This window comes from Sus scrofa, chromosome 6 (assembly GCF_000003025.6).
Source record: "Sus scrofa isolate TJ Tabasco breed Duroc chromosome 6, Sscrofa11.1, whole genome shotgun sequence".
Classification (NCBI taxonomy): domain Eukaryota; kingdom Metazoa; phylum Chordata; class Mammalia; order Artiodactyla; family Suidae; genus Sus; species Sus scrofa.
In genome coordinates, this window is record NC_010448.4 from 42,500,960 (window position 1) to 42,521,953 (window position 20,994).

Genomic DNA, 20,994 nt, shown 5'->3' on the forward strand with positions numbered 1-20,994 from the left:
AGCCCTGCTCAGGGTAGATGGGTAATGGTCTGCTCCACATGATCCAGTTCACATGTTTTAGTCATACTCACATTTATAACGGAAAAACAAACTGTATGTCCTCCAACAGAGGAAGGTTTTTCCACATGCAGAACACATGTTTATAGCAGAAAGGCCGAGAAACACATCAGAGCAAAACATTAAGTAAAAAAAGTACACCATGACACACTCAAGAATCATAGAATTTACTGTTTCTTCTCCATCATTTGGCACATATCCAAGGCACATTAGAAAATTAAAAATCATAAATTACTTTGTAGAAAAATAATCAGTCCCTCCCTTCTGTACATAAGTACTTCCAAGAACATGCACAAAACCATTTCTCTGTTACAAAGTTATTTGAAAATGTACTCCAGACAAACCCATGTTTGCAACCCTAGACCAGTTAATAACATAAAAAAATAAGAGTATAATCTATAGAAATTTATATAAAAAGGAATAAATGGCAATAAATTCTAACCTAAAGTAATTTTGACCTGGTTTGTGCTAAGTTTTGAATCTGAATCAAAAGACAAAAAAGATGTGCCAAATCTATTCTCCAGTTCAGTAACCATCCATCAGGTGTGACATTTTAAGGGAGGCTCTTAATGGAAAGGGATGTTTCTGGAGACACTGCTGCAGGGGCCTACGTGTGGTGATCCATTATCTGAATTTTCTTTTAGGAAAAATCATACCCAGCTTTCCCCACATACATACACAGTGTCGAACATATATGTGTCCTTTTCACTAAAATGAACATCAAAATGGCATTTAGGCATCTTTGGGTTAAAGTGTTGCTTGCAAAGGGACATTTTCGGGTCCTGTATTTCTTCACTCAAACGTGGCATTTTCCCCCGGCCTCCACAGTACCATGAAATTTAAACTGCTTCTCTTCAGCTCCTCCCAAAGGGAGATAGTCTTTTAGCTGTGGTTTGCTAGTTTATACACATCGCAAAGGTTTAGCACCTTTCGTTAGGAGGAGGTCAGAGTCTGGTGATGAAACCTCTCACTGTAGCCAAGGAACCTTAATACTTAAAGCATACACCCTGGTCCTAGGGTCTGGACACAACTGGAATTTTTTTCCGCTCCTTTGCAAGTGCATTCATTAGCTTTGAAGAGGAAGGGGATGCTGATGACTTTCTGTTGCTGCGTTCTTTCCATCAGCCACAGAAAAGCTTGCAGGGCCTTTCCGCCTTTCTCTCAAGCCAAATAGTACACTGAGTTCTAAGCTGCATTCATGCTCAGCATCTTGTGGAGGACTGGCGTCTTGGCAGTAAATAACTCCTATTACTGTTAAGACTGGGAAATGCTAGCCTCTTGGGGAGCGATCAGGTTGCTGGCAGTCTCCGGGCCCTTGGATACAACTGCATCATCAACTGTGTGTCTACGGAGCATTCTCCTGCTTGCTGGGGCCTTCTGTCTCCGCCCAGGCCTCTCTGACGACGACGACGGCTGATCATCATTCCCTTTGTCAGCACGCAGAGGTCTGCTCTGGTCTGGCAGGTTCTTCTGCTTCCGTGTGACTCTCTGCCACCCTGCCTAAAGAAAAGGTATGATTCAAACAGTGCACACCTGCACTGTGCTTTAAACCACCACCATCACACGGTAACAGCTACCCTTGAGTGTTCTGTGTCATCCAGGGCACTCAGTGCTTTCCAGACATACCTCAGCTCTTATCATCCCTGCAGTGAAAGTGTGACACGTGCATGCTCTATAGTCAGACCCAATGTGCGTTTTCACACTTAATCTTTACAACTCTTACAAGTGTATACTGTTGTTATCCCTGTTCTCATACAGCTGAGGAAACAACAGGATCAACAAAATTAAGCCATCTGCCTGAAGTTCGCTAGCTAGCAAGGGGAGAAAAACTGGCATTCAACTGAACCTGGCAGATTTCAGTCTGCAGGCTTTCTCACCCAGCAGCCAGTCTATTATCAAAGCCATGAAAGATTAAACATGTAATTGAAGTCAGTTACATTAACAAAAATCAGTATAATTCTCAAAGATTTACAACTTTGGGATTTGTTTGTTTTTGTCTTTTTAGGGCTGCACCCATGGCATATGGAAGTTCCCAGGCTAGGGGTTGAATCAGAGCTGTAGCTGCAGGCTTGTGCCACAGCAACACAGGATCTGAGCCACGTCTGTGACCTACACCACAGCTCACGGCAAGGCCAGATCCTTAACCCACTGAGCATAGCCAGGGGTTTATTACTGCTAGACGGGAACTGCTAGAACTTTGGTATATTTGTTCCGACAAGCCTATATCACACATGCTATAAATTCTGTTTCTCATCAATAAGGCATATATTGTATTGGCAAGCAGCAATAAGAAGTGCCATTTATTTTTTAATTTTAATTTTATTGGAGTAGAAGTGCCATGTTTGTAAGAAGGGTCACCAAATTGCATCACAGGATTTTTATATCTTGAGTTATTAAATAGTGCTGTAGGAAGATAGCCACATGTAGAATTGTCCATACGAGCAACTTTAACCATATTTGGAGAAGTTTTTTACCCGTCTATATGCAAAACATGTTTTCTTCTTTACAGTAACACATTGGGGGATTTGCTTAAATAGTGAAATCTTTTACCTGGTATGCACACCATGAACTGCAACATTTTCCCACGTGTACAATTATTTTCCACTTTTTCAGCTCAGAAGTGTTATTAAATATAATAAGTGTTATATTTGACGTATAGCATTAAATATGATATGTTTAATGTGACCAAGCCACTAAAGACTTCATTTTAATTGTTAGTAACTTAACAGCGAAGGGAACAATGAAATGAAAAATGTGTTTACCATGGATTAGCTCTGAAAAATCCAGGCTTTAAAAAATAAGATTATAAGTCAGTGTTTCATAACTCACCTCATGCAAAGAATCTTCAGTAAAATTAGGGACACTTTTATCTTTTGCCATAAACTCCCTTGCAGTCCTTCCCCTGAAACCCAAAACAAACTCAGATAAAAGTTCGGAATGGCAGCGCCAGACACGCTGGCTGGCCACGAGGGGGCAGCCTTTGATGAGCGCAGATTGAGAACCCACTGAAGCTGCACATAAGCAGCAGCTTGAGTTTTAAGTAAAGGTCAAATTTTATACTCACTTAAACTGACCAACTGAGTGGACAAAGTAAAACTGTCTTGTGAAAGGTTCATCTGGCAGATCAGACATTTTTGAGTTCCCTGTAGATAAATGGATAAATATCTGAAAACTTTCAAAATAGTTTAAGAATTGTTTTAATAGATGCAGATGTCCAGTTTTCTTTTTGAAGTTTAATAAGACTTAGAAAATTAAGCACTGCATTTGCTTACAGAAATATACTAGCAGATAACCTGTTTATTACTGTGTGAACCCCCATGAAACAAAGATAAATCCTTAATAAACTGATACTCCCCAGCCATAGCCAATTGTGGTGAGACAGCCTCAGGATTATCCAGATATGGCACTACAGACTATCTTGTAATTTAAAAAAAAAGTTGAACAAGGACCCCATCTAAACTTCAGTAACTTTTTTTCTTTTTAGAGCCACGCCTGCAGCATACGGGGGTTCCTAGGCTAGGGTTCCAGTCAGCTACACCACAGCTCACAGCAAAGCCAGATCCTTAACCCACTGAGCAGGACCAGGGATCAAACCCAAATCCTCATGGACACCAGTTGGGTTTATTACCGCTGAGTCACAGAAACTCCCATAACAACCTTTTAAAAAAGAAGAAAATACATTGGAGTTCCTGTCGTGGCACAGAGGAAATGAATCTGACTAGGAACCGTGAGGTTGCAGGTTCGATCCCTGGCCTCACTTAGTGGGTTAAGGATCTGGCATTGCCCTGAGCAGTGGTGTAGGTGGCAGACGTGGCTCGGATCTGGCGTGGCTGTGGCTGTGGTGTAGGCCGGCAGCTGTAGCTCCGATATGATCCCTTCCCTGGGAACCTCCATGTGCCTCAGGTGTGGCCCTAAAAAGCAAAAAAAAAGAAAAGAAAATACTTCTGCCCCACCCGTTTGGCAACTGCTGTTTTAATACCCATCCGTGTCAGTCAATACACTTGCAGATTTAAACAAGACATCCTTTAAAGGTTCCATTTACCCGACATGTCCAGGAAATGCCTAGAAAAGGGCCTGGATTCAGAACATGAGACATACGAGAAACCAGCGAGTGGAGGCCCGGCCTTCAGGGGAAATGCTCAAAGTGCTCATCTCACGGAGCATCAGCCAGCCAGAAAATGAGGACCCGAAAAAGCTGATGGAACAGGACGTGACATGTGTTTCTTTGGTGCCTATATCCCACCCCCAGCCGTGATTACAATTACATTTTTTACATTTATAATTACAACCAGCAACTAGTCAATGAGCTTCCAAACAAGCCCAAGTGAGAATTACAGGAAGAATGTGAGGTCTTACACTTTTTCCTGATCTTGACAGTAACATACTCCTTGCGGTCTGTTTCACTGACGTCATCTAATGTGGCCACACAGCTTGGAACTACCTGAAGCAATTCCATTATTTTTGAATTCTACAGTTTGAAAGGGAAAAAGTAAAAGTTACATTTTTAATTCTTTCTCAGCAGGTTATTGTCTACCTTTCCTCTAAATACCAATATTGGCGTGGTTGGGCAGAAAAACTAAGAAACAACTACACACAAAACAGGCCATAAAGCCTAGTGGTAGAGAAAAGCCTGGCATTTGGGGGCTGGCTCTACCCTCTACTGGGAACTCCGGGCCTGTGTTTCACTGTTCTGAGCAACTGGGTTGATAACGGGATCTGTTATTGTCAAATTATGAGGTTACCAAGGGCCCAGCACATGGCAAGTACTCAAAAGATATTCATCATTTGGGAAAAAAGATATTCATCATTTGAGAAAGTGCTGAATTAAAAGTTTAAAATGTTTTGGAGCTCCTGCTGTGGCACAACGGGATTGGCGTTGTCTTGGGAGCAATGGGTCGCAGGTTCGATCCTTGGCCCGGCCTGGCCCAGTAGGTTAAGGATCCAGCACTGCCGTAGCTGTGGCTTAGGTAATGACTGTGGCTTGGATCTGATCCCTGGCCCGGGAACTCCATATGCACTGGGGCAGCCAAGGAAAAAAAAGTTTAAAATGTTTCAATTCTGGAGTAACTGCTGTGGCACAGTGGGAACAAATTCGACTAGTAACCATGAGGCTGCGGGTTCGATCCCTGGCCTTGCTCAGTGGGTTAAAGATCCAGCGTTGCCATGAGCTGTGGCGTGGGTCGCAGATGAGGCTTGGATCCCATGTTTCTGTGGCTGTGGTGCAGGCCAGCAGCTGTAGCTCCGATTAGACCCCTAGCCTGGGAACCTCCATATGCCGCTAGTGCGGCCCTAAAAAAAGCAAAAAAAAAAAAAATGTTTCAATTCTGTTAATAAATGCCACTGAAAATTAGAAATTAGGTGAGCAGGTTGGATTTATGGTGACTTCAACATGTCAGTAGTGCCATTTAACAGCCTACTAGTTGTCTACCTGGGTAGTGAAGTAGATTAAGATTCAGCATGAAAACAGCAACAGTAGAGAGCTGACTCCCCCCAGGAGGAGGAGCTCCTCCCCACTTCTCCCTGGCACACAGCCACGCACCCGAGGGTGGTAGGCTGCTCGTCACAGCCCCCACAGAACCAGAAATCCCAGAAGTCTCAAAGCCACCAGCTGCAGACGTTCTCCATCACACTCGTGGGACCTCGGGCGTGTTCCCAGTGCAGGGGGGTCAGGCCAGCATGCTCTCTACCTGCTCCCTCCCTGCCCGTACCTGACTGCAGGACAGTGGAGACCAGGGCACCAGGCCTGCAGTGGGGGCACCTCTATTCCAGCCTTTGAAAACTGCCCCAGAAGGACTGGCTCCTGGCTCCCCCAGCAGGTCACCTTTGACCAGGTGACTAAGGAGCAGGGATGCAGCCACAGTGGCAGACATTCAGCTCACCAGCTCAGCCTGACAGGGCAAGTCCAGGGTCTGGCTATTGCTCTTTCAGATCTGGTGTAAACACCGGGGATCCGAGTGAGCTGGGAGGGGGCTGCAAGTGGCCTCGGCAGTGATGCTGTCCGCTCACCTGTTCAGCACAGTCGATAGCTGTGCACTGCCTCTTGTTCAGGACCTGAACTGATGCTCCGTGAAGCAGAAGCAGCTCCACCACAAAGACGTGCTTTTCTATCACAGCCTCATGCAGGGCTGTGTTGCCCTTGTTGTTAGAAGTGTTAATGGAGGCCCCGTGCTAGAAAGAGAAAACACTACACTCAGAAGGAATACTAAATTATCAATGCTGGGAGTTCCTGTTGTAGCAGGTGAAACGAATCTGACTAGGAACCCTGAAGACTCGGGTTCCATCCCTGGCCTCTCTCAGTGGGTTAAGGATCCGGCATTGCTGTGAGCTGTTGTCTAGGCCGCAGACACTCTGGCGTAGGCCAGCGGCTACAGCTCCCATTAGACTCCTAGCCTGGGAACCTCCATATGCCACGGGAACAGCCCAAGAAATGGCAGAAAGACAAAAAAAACAAAAGCTGAAACTATCGACACTGAATCACTGTAGTGCCTATGTCTACTACAACATTCTTTCTTGAGGGTAAAAGTAATACTGAGGAAAAACAAATATATTCACTGCAGCAATTATCACTGTAGCAGGAAAAAAATAGAAGTCACCTAAACGTAATGAGCAGAAACTGTTTTTGTTTTTTAAACTGGTACATCCATGATTACGCAACCGTTAAAAAGTTGAGGTTTTTCCGAATTCCTGCTGTGGCTCAGTGGAAATGAATCTGACTTAACCTCCCTGGTCAGTTGGTTAAGGATCCGCATTGCCATGAGCTGTGATGTAGGTCACAGACTTGGCTTGAATCTGATGTTGCTGTGGCTGTGGTGTAGGCTGGCAGCTACAGCTCCAATTCGACCCCTAGCCCGGGAACTTCATATGCCACAGGTGCAGCCACCCCCCAAAAAAGACAAAAAATGTTGAGGCTTTTCAATTTTCTATGTTAAGTGAAAAAAGCAAGATGGAAAATAATACTGATCTAAACTATGCGGAATTTTTTTTTTTTTTTTTTGGTTTTAGGGCTGCACCTGCAGCATATGGAAGTTCCCAGGCTAAGGGTCCAATCGGAGCTGCAGCTGCTGGCCTATATACCACAGCCACAGCCACGCAATATCCAAGCTGTGTCTGCAACCCTGCAGCTTACAGCAATGCCGGACCATTAACCCACTGAGCAAGGCCAGGGATCGAACCCATGTCCTCATGGATACCAGTTGGGTTAGTTACCTCTGAGCCACAACAGGAACTGCCTATGTACCTTTTTTAAAAGTCACCAAAATTAGTTGCCTTTGAGTAACAGGGTTATGGAAAAGTAGCTTTTTTCCCTACTTTTCAAAATTCTCCTTCTATAGTCAACCTTTATCAAGAGAAGAAAAAAAGCAGCAGCGACAAGGACATTCAGCTCACACTTCAGGTAACAATTCAACTGATCTGCTAAGTGAAGCAAGATTCAAACCTTCAGCAAAAGCAGCGTCTCAGTCCTTAACTCTGCAGCACAGATGCCAAGACCGTGCTGTTGCAAGGAAATGTGGTCCAAAGTTCCTCTCCCCAGGGCCAGCTTACAGTGAAAGCCCGTGCTGCCAGGAGCTCGTCACTGGCCAGATGCCCCTCACTGACCCGTGTCAGCAGCTTCTGAGCTGGGGGGCCCTTACCTGCAGCAATAGTGCCGCGACCTCGTGGTGGCCTCTGGAACAGGCATAAATGAGGGGTGTGTTTCCACTTAGATCCTTTTTATTGGGTTTTGCATTAGAGGCTAATAGACACTTCACCACCTATCGGAGAAGAAATTTCAACTTTAATTAAAATTTGCAGGGAGAAATCCTCTTTTGACTTTTCTGGAAGTTTATCTAGAAGGTTCTTTAGACAGGAGAAAGGCCAACTGAAGTGGAAAGGGATTAACATCTGCTGAGGGTCTTCTGTGCACCAGGCAATGGGCTAGACACGAGTTTTTTTCATTTCATCACTGTACTTTCGCTACGGAGAGGTGGAATTACTAGTCCAGTTTCACATGTTGGGGAACCGACACTAGGCATTACCTGAAATATGATTCCTGTCTTAAAAAGCTTACAGTACGGAGTTCCAGTCGTGGCTCAGTCATAATAAACCCATGAGGACGTAGGTTCAATCCCTGGCCCCATTCAGTGGATTAAGCATCCAGCATTGCAGTGAGCTATGGTGTAGGTCTAGGATGCAGCTCGGACCCCACATGGCTGTGGCTGTGGCGTAGGCGGTGGCTACAGCTCCAATGAAACCCCTAGCCTGGGAACTTCCATATGCTGCAGGTGTGGCTCTAGAAAAGACCAAAAAATAAATAAATATAAAGCTTACGGTAGAACTAATAAGGAAGAATGGAAAAATAAATAGATACTAAACTGGCACAGACAGGGGCTGGGGGATGCAGAGGTGGTCGGACAAGGCTGGGGCCCCTAACCAACACCAGAGAGTCGGCACGCAGCTGGGGTCAGAATCAGAATGACAGCCTCTATGCCCTGAGTGCCAGTGGGAGGGGGTCAGCTCCACCCCCAGAAGCCCCGAGTTCCGTCTTCTGTTGCCAAGTGAGTGTCCTGGGAGGAGGAAAATGGCTCGTCCTCTGAGCCAGCCGCCAAACCCGTCCCCCTCTGCAGCATGTCGCCCGAGCGAGGTCCTGACCATATGCACACCACCCCGGAGACAGAACCCATACCTGGAAGTGGCCCTTCTGGCAGGCCAGGTGGAGGGGGACGGCTTGGTTTGCATCTCTGGCCCCCACACTGGCACCGTGCTTCAGGAGGAGGAGGAGGAGGTCCGCCCGACCGTGGAGGGCAGCAATGTGCAGGGGCGAGGAGCCATCCTGGTTGGTCACATTCACACTAAGGCCACTGGCAGGAATCTTTGCCAGCTTCTAGCAAGTGCAAAAGGTGGAAACGGAAATGTCATTAGTACTGAAGAAACCTGGCCAAAGGAACTGAAGCCATCCATGCCCCATGGCCCTTCTGTAAACTCTGGAATCACACTGGGATCCTGAATTAGCTGGCGCACAGGTGGATTACTACTTTAGAAAGGAATGATTTATCAAAGGATTAACGGCCATTTTTCAGAGAGCAAAGCCCCTGAGAGGGATGCCGTATTAGGCCAAGGCAATGAAATGGGGAAGGCAAAGTCCATTGGACAGACGGTGCTGAACAACTGGAGAGCCACAGATAAAACACTGTCCGGCAACCCTTATCTCACAGCAAACACTACAATGCATTACAGACCTAATGTAAAATCTACAACTTCAGACTTTTTGGAGTGAACATACAATCTTTGCAACACTGGGAGAAGGAAAAATTGCTTAGATAGGAGTTCCCGTCATGGCGGCGGAGCAGAAACAAATCTGACTAGGAACCATGAGGCTGCAGGTTTGATCCCTGACCTCAGTCAGTGGATTAAGGATCTGGTGTTGCTGTGAGCTGTGGTGTAGGTCGCAGACGCAACTCAGATCCTGTGTTGCTATGGCTCTGGTGTAGGCCAGCAGCTGTAGCTACCATTGGACCCCTAGCCTGGGAACCTCCATATGCCGTGGGTGCGGCCCAAGAAATGGCAAATAAATAAATAAATGGATGTACTTTACTGCTGTAAATTATACTTCAGTAAGGTTTTTTTTTTTTCTTTTCTGTTATGGTTTATCACAGGATATTAAATACAGTTCCCTGTGCTATACGGTAGGACCCTGCTGTGTATCCATCCTGTGTGTAAGAGTTTGCCTCTACTAACCGCAAACTCCCAGTCCACCCTGCTCCCTCCCTCTCGGCAACCACAAGTCTGTTCTCTATGTCTGTGAGTCTCTTTCTGTTTCGTAGATAAGTTCATTGTGTCAGAGTTGTAGATTCCACCTATGAGTGATATCCTATGGTATTTGTCTTTCTCTGCCTGACATATCTCACTTAGTATGATAATCTCTAGATCCATCCATGTTGATGCAAATGGCATTACTTCACTCTTTTTTGTGGCTGAGTAGTATTCCACTGTAAAAATGTACTGCATCTTCTTTACCCATTCATCTATTGATGGATATTTAGGTTGTTTCCATGTCTTGGCCATTGTAAACAGTGCTGTTATAAAAACAGGAGTACATGTATCTTTTTGAATTAAATTTTGTCTGGATATATACCCAGGGGTGGGATTGCTGGATCATATGGCAACTCAATTTTTAGTTTTCTAAGGAAACTCCATACTGTTCTCTATACTGGCTGTACCAATTTACATTCCCACCAAAAGTGTAGGAGGGTTCAATAATGTTTTTTAAACAAAAAAACTCACTCTAAACATACTACTAGGCTAGGAGAGGATGCAGTGGGGGGAAGGTTAGTTTTAATTTAAGCATGACAGGAAGCACTTTTTTTTTCTTTTTAGAGTTGCACCCATGGCCAATGGAGTTTCCCAGGCTAGCAGTCGAATTAGAGCTACAGCTGCCGGCCTACACCATAGCCACAGCAACGCAGGATCCGAGCCACATCTGTGACCTACACCACGGCTCACGGCAACACTGGATCCTTAACCCACTGAGCGAGGCCAGGGGTCGAACCTGCGTCCTCATGGATGCTACTCAGGTTCATTAACCACTGAGCCACGATGGGAACTCCAGGAAGCAATTTACTCTTGTGTCTTTTTAAGAAATTACAAAAAGAGAAAAAGAGTGTAGGCTTTAAAAGAACAGGGAAGGTAAATTCATGCAATAAATTCAATAGCCACTGTAATGGGTCATTCGGTTCCTTGTTACAACTGACAAACTGGGAGGTGGGGGAGAAGATTATAATGACAAAAAGAACAACAGAGACCCAGCAGCCACCTCCAGCCACACAGGCACTGACGGGACCTGAGGGCTGTTGCTACCTTGGTATCACATCCTTTGAAAGAGCACCTGCCTTTTTTAAGTCCTTTGGCAGGCCGCCCTGGGAAAGCCATTTTTTGGATGGTACATATCCAGCAGCACAGGGACAGAACAAAAGCTGTCCATGCCAACATACACACCACCCTGCAGCTCAAGAGCTACTGCAAGTGGGAAAACGCTGCCATCTCAATATTCTTAGGTTAGAGACATCGTGGTGTAGATTTTTTAATCGGGTAGTAGTATCTCGCAAGACAAAAGATAACACTGCCGTAGCTGTCTTCTGAGGTCAAATTCATTTCCACAGCAAGGGACATGAGTTAGCGTGGGAGTGCATGCTCCATACACGAGGCCTTTCACAACTGCTCAAAGAAATGAACTCAAGTATACACTTAACAAAACATGGACAGGATCTTAATGCTGAAAGTCACAAAATGTTGATGAAGACATCAAAGAACACCTAAATACTTGGAGAGAAATATCAGGCTCATGAAGACTCAGCATAGTAACGAGGTTATTTCTCCCAGATCAATCTACTGTTTTAGTGCAATTCCTATCAAAATCCTAACAAGGTTTGGGGAAAACACAAAAAAGCTTATCTTAAAAATTATACGGAGGGAGTTCCCATCATAGCTCAGAGCAAATGAATCTGACTAGCATCCTTGAGGATGCAGGTTCGATCCCTGGCCTCGCTCAGTGGGTTAAGGATCCAGCATTGCCATGAGCTGTGGTGTAGATCACAGACTCGGCTCAGATCTGGTGTTGCTATAGCTGTGGTGTAAGCGGGAAGTTGCAGCTCCAATTCGATCCCTAGCCTGGGAGCCTCCATATGCCGCAGGTGCCGCCCTTTAAAAAAAAAAAAAAAGTCTATGGAAAACCACAGGCCCTAGAATAGCTGAAACGATCTTGGCAAAGAAAAATAAATTAGGAGGAATCATTCTGCTTAATTTTAAGGTTCACTGTGTAGCTGCTGTCATCAAGACAGTGTGGCCTGGTCAGTGGGACAGGACAGAAGTCCAGAAATAGATGCACGAGTCCAGTCAATTGCAGTCCGAAAGCAAGTCAGTCGGGGGAAAACGGCCTTTTCAACAAACAGTGCTGGAGCAAGTAGGTATCTTTAGGCAAAAAAAAAAAAAAAAAAAAAAAAAACCAAAAAACCCTCAACCTAAATTCACACACTGTACAAAAAATAACTCAAAAATGGATCACAGACTTAACTGAAAAATGCAGAATTATAAAACTTATAGAAAAAAACATCAGGAAATCTTTGCAATGCAGGGCTAAGCAAAGAATATTCTTAGACCTGACACCCAGAGCATGATCCATATAGGGCAAATGAATAAACTGGACTTCAAAACTAATAATTTGCCCTGTGAAAACCCATGTGAAGAACCTAGAAGCAAAACTCAATCGAAATAAAACAAACCCATAAGAAAAAGGACAGAAGAAATGAACAGACATTTCACCGAAGAGCAGGTACAGATGGCTGCTAAGCAGGTGAAAGAACATTCAAGGTCATCGCCCATTAGGGAAATGCAAATTACAACCCACAGATCAGAATTGTGAAAATAAAAAAAACAGTGAAAAGTGGGAGTTCTCTTTGTGGCTCAGAGGTTAATGAACCCTTCTAGGATTCATGAGGATGCAGGTTTGATCCCTGGCCTCGCTCAGTGGATTAAGGATCCAGTGTTGCTGTGAGCTGTGGCGTAGGTCGCAGATGTGGCTTGGATCCTGCATTGCTATGGCTGTGGTGTAGGCCGGCAGCTACAGCTCTGATTTGACCCCTAGCCTGGGAACTTCCATATGCTGAGGGTGGGGCCCTAAAAAGCAAAAAAAAAAAAAGTCAAAAGTGACAACACCAATTGCTGGTGAGGATGTGGGGAAATCAGTTCGCTCATCCAGTGCTGGTGGGAATGTAAAAGCCACTCTGAAAAACACTTTGTCAGTTCCTAATAAAACTACAGAATTATCATGCAATTACCATATGATACAACAATTGCATTCCTGGGCATATGTCTTAGAGGAATGAAAACTTATGTTCTCATAAAAACCTGTAAACAAAGGTACACAGCAATTGTGCTGGCAATTTCCCCAAACGGGAAACCACCCATGTGCCCTTCAATAGGTCAATGGCTAAACACAGTACAGCACAGACTGGCCATGGAGCCCCGCTCTGCAATAAAGAATCAACTGGATTCTACGCAACAACCTGGTATCGGGCTGGGTGAACGAAGCCAATTCCAAAAGGTTCCGTGCTGTGTGATCACATTTACATACCATTTCTGAAAAGACAAGATTATAGAACAGGACAAAGATTCGTGGTTGCCAGAGGTCCGGGATGGTGGGGTGACAGGCAGAGCAGTGGGTGTGGCTCTGGAAGGGCCACACGAGTGACTCTCCTGGTGATGAGAGAACTCGAAGGGGGTGTTGGATACAAACCTACATGTGTGATAAAACTAGACAGAACTAAATACACACATGCACACACACACACACACACACACACACACAGAGGGGCAGAAGTAAACCGGGGTATCTTAGTAAGACACGGACTGGATCCCTGCCGATACTGTACTGTGGTTTTACAAGCTATTACCATGCGGGAAACGGGGGAAAGGGTGAAGGTGTCCCTGGGCCTGGAGGGAGGGTGGGTCCTCCCGCAGAGGGTGCACCACAGTGAGCCAAGGTGGTGGGCGGGGGGTCTCACCCGCAGCCTCCCCAGGGGCCCACAGCCACAGGGACAGAGACCCTCAGGCACATCTGTTCACACGCCCCTGCCTTGTGACTCGGGGCCCTGAGAGCCCCTGAAACACTGAGCCCACGGGCATGGCCCTGCCCCCGACCTGCCCTTCCGAAAGCAGACAGCCCGAGCCGGACTCTGCGTGAGGGTCCGCTTTCCTTTGCCCTGAGCTGTGTCTCAGGGGACACCTGCAACCAGCCACGGGGTCAGGAGCTGGCTGAGAAACGGACAACTTTCCTGAGGGGAAAAGGAAGCATTTGGCCCTCTACCCCCACCCCCACCAGGAAAGCCGAACCTTTTGAGCTGGAGCACATTTGGGACACTGGCACAGGGGGTGACAAAATTCAAGTTCTGCCGCCCCGACGGCGGCGTCCTCAGCTTCATCCAGGTCCTCCTCCGTCCACTCCAGCAGGTAACGCACCTGGCGCCGGGCAGTGGGGAGAAACAGGGACTTAAAACCTACCCTCGGCTCCTTCATAAGCTTCACAGACGTGCACACACACACACACACCTGTTCCCAAATCAAGACCTACAACATATCCTCGGCCGCTGAGGTAATTTGATGCCCCTCCCTCTCGAGGACGCCAGGGTTCACCTGTGCTCAAGCCTTTCTAAGTCCTTTCAGTGGCGACACAGGGAGACAGGTTCCATTCCTGCCACTCACATCAGATTCTTCTATCTTGACAAGGAGCAGAGCGGTGCTGCGGGGGGACAGCTTTCGAGCCCCGGGCCTAGAGCATCTCGTGAGCACCTCCCACATTATCTAACTTTCTGCTCTCATCCAAACAGCCCCTCTTGTCTTTCAGGGCAGGGGCTTCACTCCCAGGGGCCAACGACATGTTCAAGGCCACACAACAAGGAAGTGGTGCCGGGAACCTCGACACAGGCTCTCTTTAATGCCCTGGCCCGTGGGTGAAAACACTGCAAAGACCCCAAAAGGTCACATCGCTGTTCCAGTAAAGACTAGTTTCTAGGACATTAAATGCGAGAAAGCAATATAAATACACCTCTAGGCCCCGATCTGAGCTGAGGAAGTCCACATATTGCCTGCAAGAGGGACCGAGGACCTCAAATGCTTCCACCCCAAAGCATCCCCCAGGTCCCTTCCATGTCCCCAACAACAGATGCTTCGCAACATGGAAACAGCGGGGCCTCACCTGACCGAGGGACCTCACCTAACAGGCTGGCCAGGACAGACCAGACCGAGGGCAGTTCCTCTCAGTGATTACAAGGACCCAGATGGGGATGGGGGAAGGGGCAGGGGCCTCGGGTAGGGGGCTGGAGGCTCCTGCAGGGGCAGATGTGTCTGGAGACAAGCACAGGGCCCGGGGTCCTCACCCGCCCACTGGGGGAGGAGGAGCAGCTGCGTCAGGACACAGGAGGTTGCAATCTCTCCACTGGGCTCTCACCCCGGCTCGGCTCATGGTGGTGCGCCCCCCAAAGGACAGTGGGTTCCCTGGGGCGGGTCTCACAGGGGGAACACTGAGCGGCAGTCAGATCCAGGCCCTGTGCCCTCCCCCCAGAGCTGAGGGATTAACCGGGGCCTCTGGGCAGAGGGGGAGACACGGACAACTACATTCTGCTGCCTCATACCCCGGAGGCTGTGACAATCAGATGTCGGGACCTTCTGTCCACCTCCTCAAACTCAATCATCGGCAAAAGTGCCCCTGCAACACACGTGGCTGTAAAGCACTCCTGGAAGTCCCAGCCACTCGAGCTCCAGATCAGGTGAGCCCGCGCTCACTCCTCCTTTTGAAGCAGAAGACCCAACGAATTCCTCTCGGGAAGCCGAAGGTGAGCCAGGGGAACGGCCCACAGCGTCTCCCGAGTTCTCCTCACAGATTGGTCCCCACCGCCTGACGATGGGGAGCGGGAGGACAGACGCCTGTGCCCCATCTCATCTGGACACGTGCTTGTGACTCCTCAGAGCCCCAAGTGAGAGACTCCGCCTCCCCGCCAGGGCGTCACACTGACCACACCGGCTGCAGGGCCACATCAATGCCTTCTGGGCTCTGCCCTCCCCTTTGTTGCCTCTGCACCCCCACCCCCATCAGTTCACCTTGCTCCTCTGCCCTTCCCCCCTCCCATGAGTTCACCTTGCTCCGGGCTAGTGGGGCGTGACAGCAAGCCCACACTCTGTGGGCTGGTCCTCTTGCCAACATCGTGGCCCTCCTGGAATGTGCAAGTCTGAAGGGCAGGGACAGGCTCTCTCTGCAGCTTTATTCCCCCTGCCTCGCTACTGGCAGGGGACACAGCCCACCCTGTTACCAGGTATTCATGAAACGCACCCTTTCGACAAAGAACCCACGGGGCTCCTAACTCAGCAGGAGACCACAGACCCGGGGCACAGCCGTGTACATGGAGAGCAGGCTGCTGGCCATTCACTTCTGAAAACTCACCATCTCTAGATCTCCATCAGCAACCGCTCTTAAAAGTTTTTCTACCTTAATTAAAGGAAGAAAGACGTAAGGAAAAGTATTATAATAATACAATAACAATAGAAAAAATAAAAATAACAGCCTGAGAAAACCTAGTAGCTTTCGTTTGTCTCTTGACTGCTGGAGCTTCACAATTTCGTTCAGTATCTTTCAAACACATCCCTGACTCAGCTCAGCAGGGCATCCAGGAGGGGCTGCTGTGCACCTGCTGTGTAAGGTCCTAAGGTGACCTGCCACTCGTGTGGCTCCGTGGGACGACAGCCACATGGAGGCAGAAGCACTTCCTAAGAGGGCAGCCAGCCTTCAGAACTGCATCGACTCACCCTCCTGCGGGCCAGCTCTGGGTACCCTGAGGGTAGACAGCCCTCCCCCACCCCTGGAACCACTCCAGGCCTCTCAGCCTTCCTTGTTGAGGTTCGGAGTCCAATGAAAATTCCTGGGCCCTCCAAGAGCAGGGGAGGAAGCAGGGGGAACCCTGGGTGGAGTCAGTGAGGGCTCCCCATCCATAGGGGTCGGGCAAAGGAATCCGGGCACGTCCACGCAATGGTCTGCTCTGCGGGTGGGTTAGATGGGGGAATGAAAGGGTATAAATCAGCGTTTCCCAAAGGCGATGGGCCAGCCCATGTAAATGTCTACACAGACGGTGCAGGAAGTCAGGGTGACAGTGGTGCTGATGGAGTGGGAGGCAAGGGCAGAGAATTTACTTCGTAAAGTGAACTTTTTTAAACGTATTTTTGTCTTTTTAGAGCTGCACCCGCGGCATATGGAGGTTCCCAGGCTAGGGGTCAAATTGGAGCTGTAGCCTCCGGCCTATGCCAGAGCCACAGCAATGCGGGATCTGAGCTGTGTCTGCGACCTACACCACAGCTCACAGCAACGCGGGATCCTTAACCCACTGAGCAAGGCCAGGGATTGAACCTGTGTCCTCATGGATGCTAGTAGAGTTTGTTAACCACTGAGCCACGACGGGAACTCCCATAAAATGATCTTAAAGCAATGGACCTACAGCTGACTTTCCTTTTACTTTTCTTAGAATACTGCGCCCCCATCACACACACACACACACACACACACACACACACACACACGCACACACTATCTACACAGCAAAGAGCTGCTGGGGGAGGAGACCATGAAGGGCAACAGGGTGAGGCTGGCTGGGCTTCACTGGGAGCAATGACCTTGGCCACAGCAGAGTGGCTGCCCCAGTGACGGCCCATCAGGCTGGGGTCTCTCTGGCCGCCCCCCTTCCTGGGGCCTCACCTCCCTGTAGTCCTTCTTGGGCTCTTCTCGTCTGGAGCTCAGCGACGTGGAGGAGAAGCCGGAGGCCGGGGAGCCCTGGTTGCTGGAGTCCGTGGAGCCCTTAGGGGGCCGCGCAGGTACCTGCAGCCGGGGAGCCTGACGGGTGGAGAGAGGTGAGGCCGGGGCCAGGCTGGTCTCGGGCAGGGGTGGCAGGCGCAGCCCAGGTCTCTTACCTCTGAAGACTTCTGCCTCTTCTCGAAGGACAGCTGATGGGCTTCCATTACGGACAGGATCTAGGAGGACAAAGGGGACGTGAGACGGGTCACCCATGTCCTGTTACCTACATCGCCCCACTGCCTCCCACCTCCCTGGAACTGGGTGATGCCACCCTTGGCCTGAGATGCCTGTGACAGTGCAAGGGTGCCCTCAGCCCCTCGCGGGCACCTCAGCCAAGGGTGGCCACACCCGCAGAGAGACATGGGGAGACCAGGGCTGGAGCCGGCGGGCGGCGGGGAACTTAGGATCACACTGAATCAGTCCAACTGGAAGAGCCGGTGCTGCCCACGCATGGCCTCTGGGGACAAGGGAAACGCAGGCCCTTGGGGCGGGGGACCCAAAGCTGCCCCGTCCAGCCTGAGCTGGTTGGCCACAGGCCTCAAGTGTGACCTTTCTCCTGTGCCTCAAGCAAGAGCAGCTGGGAGCTGAGCCAGGAAGGCCGTCTGCTCCCCCTGCCTGCAGATTTCCCTCCGTTATGGCCGTTGGGAGATGCGACAGTGCAAGGGCACCCTCAGCCCCTCGCGGGCATCTCAGGCCAAGGGTGGCATCACCCAGTCCCGTGGCTCTGGCGGCTACAAAGCCGAGACCCTGTGAGTCCACAGCAGCGGGGGCCCCCAGGGTCAGGGGCAGGGGCGTCAACCTTCCCAAACTGCGTTCCTGTAGGCCTTACATTGTGTTCTTACCACATACACAAAACGACAACAAAATGAATAATTAATAGGGGGCAGGAGGAAACTTTTGGAGGTGCTGGATATGGTCATCGCATCAAGCGTGGTCCTGGTCTCACGGGTGTGGACTTAACGCCACGCTCATCGAGTTGTGCACGTTAAATATGTACAGCTTTTTGCAGGTCAATCACACCTCAAGAAAGTGGTTTAAAAACAAAAACTGGAGTTCCCGTCGTGGCGCAGTGGTTAACGAATCCGACTAGGAACCATGAGGTTGCGGGTTCGGTCCCTGCCCTTGCTCAGTGGGTTAACGATCCGGCGTTGCCGTGAGCTGTGGTGTAGGTTGCAGACGCGGCTCGGATCCCGCGTTGCTGTGCCTCTGGCGTAGGCCGGTGGCTACAGCTCCGATTCAACCCCTAGCCTGGGAACCTCCATATGCCGCGGGAGCGGCCCAAGAAATAGCAACAACAACAAAAGACAAAAAAAAAAAAAAAATAAAAATAAAAACAAAAACTGCTGCTTCTACAAGAAGACATGAACAAACTGAAAGAATGCCCTAGAAGAGGGTTGGAAATTGAGAAAAGGAGCCATTAAACCATCCAGAGGCAGAAAGCAGGGCCTGCGCAGAGGGAGAACACCCAATCACCTATGCACCCACTGATGGGGGTGCTCCGGACACATGAGTCGATGACCGTGGCCGTCTACTGTGAGGGGCCCTGTGCTTCAGCCAAGTGGCCGAACACACTTCCCTGAAGGCACTCCTTCACCAGAGCTGCTGCTGGGCGACGAGGACAAAGGCCTGGCCTCTGTAAGCTCCCCCTAGTCCCCACCTGCTCTTGAGATGAGCACTGCACATGTGGCCCAGAACTACGAGCTTCCAGAAAGTACTAGCGGGAAAGGATGAGCCGTTCATTAACAAATCATTTAGGAAGGAAACTATACCCAGTGATGTTCAAAGGGGGCCGATCAGAATGAGGCTTTAGGAGCTGAGAGTAAAGAAACAGCAAGACGGAGGTGACATACGCGGCCAGAGCCGCTGCCCCATGTCCTCTCTTACTGTCTGTTCCTAAACCAACAGGACTCTCAGGCTGGGGCAAAGCTGCTGGGAGTAACCCTTGGCACAACTCTGAGACACACTGCTACTAAAATGGACCAAGATAGGAATACATAAAACCCATTAAGGGAGCTCCCGTGGTGGCAGTGATAACGAATCCAACTAGTATCCATGAGGACTCGGGTTCTATCCCTGGCCTCACTCAGGGGGTTAAGGATCCCATGTTGCCGTGAGCATCAATGTAGGTCAAAGATGTGGCTTAGATCTAGAGTTGCTGTGGCTGCAGCACAGACCAGCAGCTGTAGCTCTGATTCAACCCCTAGCCTGGGAACTTCCATATATCACAGGTACAACTGTTAAAAAAAAAAAAAAATAATACAATTAAGGACCAGGTCCCAGAAGCAGCAGGGAGGATGAGCCCAAGTTCTCACCATGGGGACCAATGCACAGTTTGAACAACACGGCTAAGACTTAATCTTCGGACCCGGGTGTTTTTTAAAAGTCATGTTGCTGCTCTGCGATGAGAAAGGCTACCTTCGAGTTTAACGCGCACTGGAGGGGCGTCTCCTTCAGCCTGTTCTGGATCTCCGTGGAAGCTCCGTTCTGCAGCAAGGTCTCTATGATGCCCTGGTAACCCCAGCGTGCGGCGATGTGCAGGGGGGTATCACCTTTCTCGTTACCGATATCCAGTCTGCAGGACTGCACGTCGTAGTAGACCAGAGCCTTCACACACTGCAAACACAATGGGAGAGGCTGCCGTGTGCTCTGTGGCCCTAGTCCGTGTTCCGACTCAGCCAAGACGCCACCGGTCGAGTGGACCTACAGTAAGGGAGTTATAGACTCTCACGGGTTCCAGGCTGCCTGATCAGGGCACATCTTTTTTTTTTCCCCCCCAACAGAACCCAACTGCCAATCAAGAAGAAATGGCAGAATAAAATGTGATCTGTGTGCAGAGAGGAGCCAGCACAGCAGGCCTGAGACTTGTTATCCCTGGAAGGCCGGCTGGCAAGGCTGGCCCCTGACTCGTGTGCGATGTTTCCTGGGAGCCTGGATTTGGGGAGTGTTCCCACGGTCCCCTAACTGATAAGAGGGGCCCCCTGGGGCCTAGAATGTGTGTCCAACCCTCTGGTTTGTGCTGAGCACCTGCTTTCCTCCTGGGAGCCTGGGACTTGGCTACATGCCAGGCAGACGGAATTACACGACCAGCCTCCAGGGAAACCTCGGGCACTGAGACCCTCGATGAGCTCTCCTGGGAGAAAATGCTTCACACACGTGGTCAGGACTTGTTGCTGGAGGAAATGAGTGTGTCCTGTGTGTGACTCCACAGGAAGAGATTCGGGGACGTTTGCACCTAGTTCACCCCGGATTTCATCCTTGCACCTCGCCCCTGGCTGATCCGTGCCCTGTGTCCCATCACTGCGAGACATCACAGCTGAGAATGAGGCTGAGTTCTGTGAGCCCTCCTAAGGAATCATCCAACAGGGGCTTAGGGAGCTGGACACACATAACACACTATTGTGGAGCGACTGCAGAATGGGCTCCCTCCATGCCTACGGCCCTAGGGGACGGCCACGGTGCACTAAGTTGGGAAAGTAAACTGCCTAGAAATGTAGAGATTATGATCTCGTTTTCACCCATCAACCACCTCACCCAGCCTCAATCCTCTGTCTGTATAAATCTACCTGTACACG

At 49.2% G+C, this 20,994-nt stretch overlaps 1 protein-coding gene across 4 annotated transcripts in view; it reads right to left on the bottom strand.

The window, feature by feature from the left end:
* Positions 208-20,994, bottom strand: part of ANKRD27 (ankyrin repeat domain 27) — a 58,760-nt gene continuing 37,973 nt past the window's right edge. For 3 of the 4 annotated variants that reach the window (XM_021094270.1, XM_013988549.2, XM_013988550.2), the window contains exons 18-29: positions 19,838-20,035; positions 17,539-17,598; positions 17,327-17,461; positions 16,025-16,069; positions 13,921-14,046; positions 8,720-8,917; positions 7,689-7,808; positions 6,064-6,225; positions 4,414-4,525; positions 3,122-3,200; positions 2,887-2,959; positions 208-1,557 (exon numbers count right to left, since the gene is read on the bottom strand). In XM_021094270.1, coding sequence (XP_020949929.1) covers positions 1,312-1,557; positions 2,887-2,959; positions 3,122-3,200; positions 4,414-4,525; positions 6,064-6,225; positions 7,689-7,808; positions 8,720-8,917; positions 13,921-14,046; positions 16,025-16,069; positions 17,327-17,461; positions 17,539-17,598; positions 19,838-20,035 — 1,554 coding nt within the window. In that variant the 3' untranslated portion in view covers positions 208-1,311. The remainder of the gene's footprint in view (positions 1,558-2,886; positions 2,960-3,121; positions 3,201-4,413; positions 4,526-6,063; positions 6,226-7,688; positions 7,809-8,719; positions 8,918-13,920; positions 14,047-16,024; positions 16,070-17,326; positions 17,462-17,538; positions 17,599-19,837; positions 20,036-20,994) is intronic. The other variant, XM_021094271.1, reaches the window with a different exon arrangement.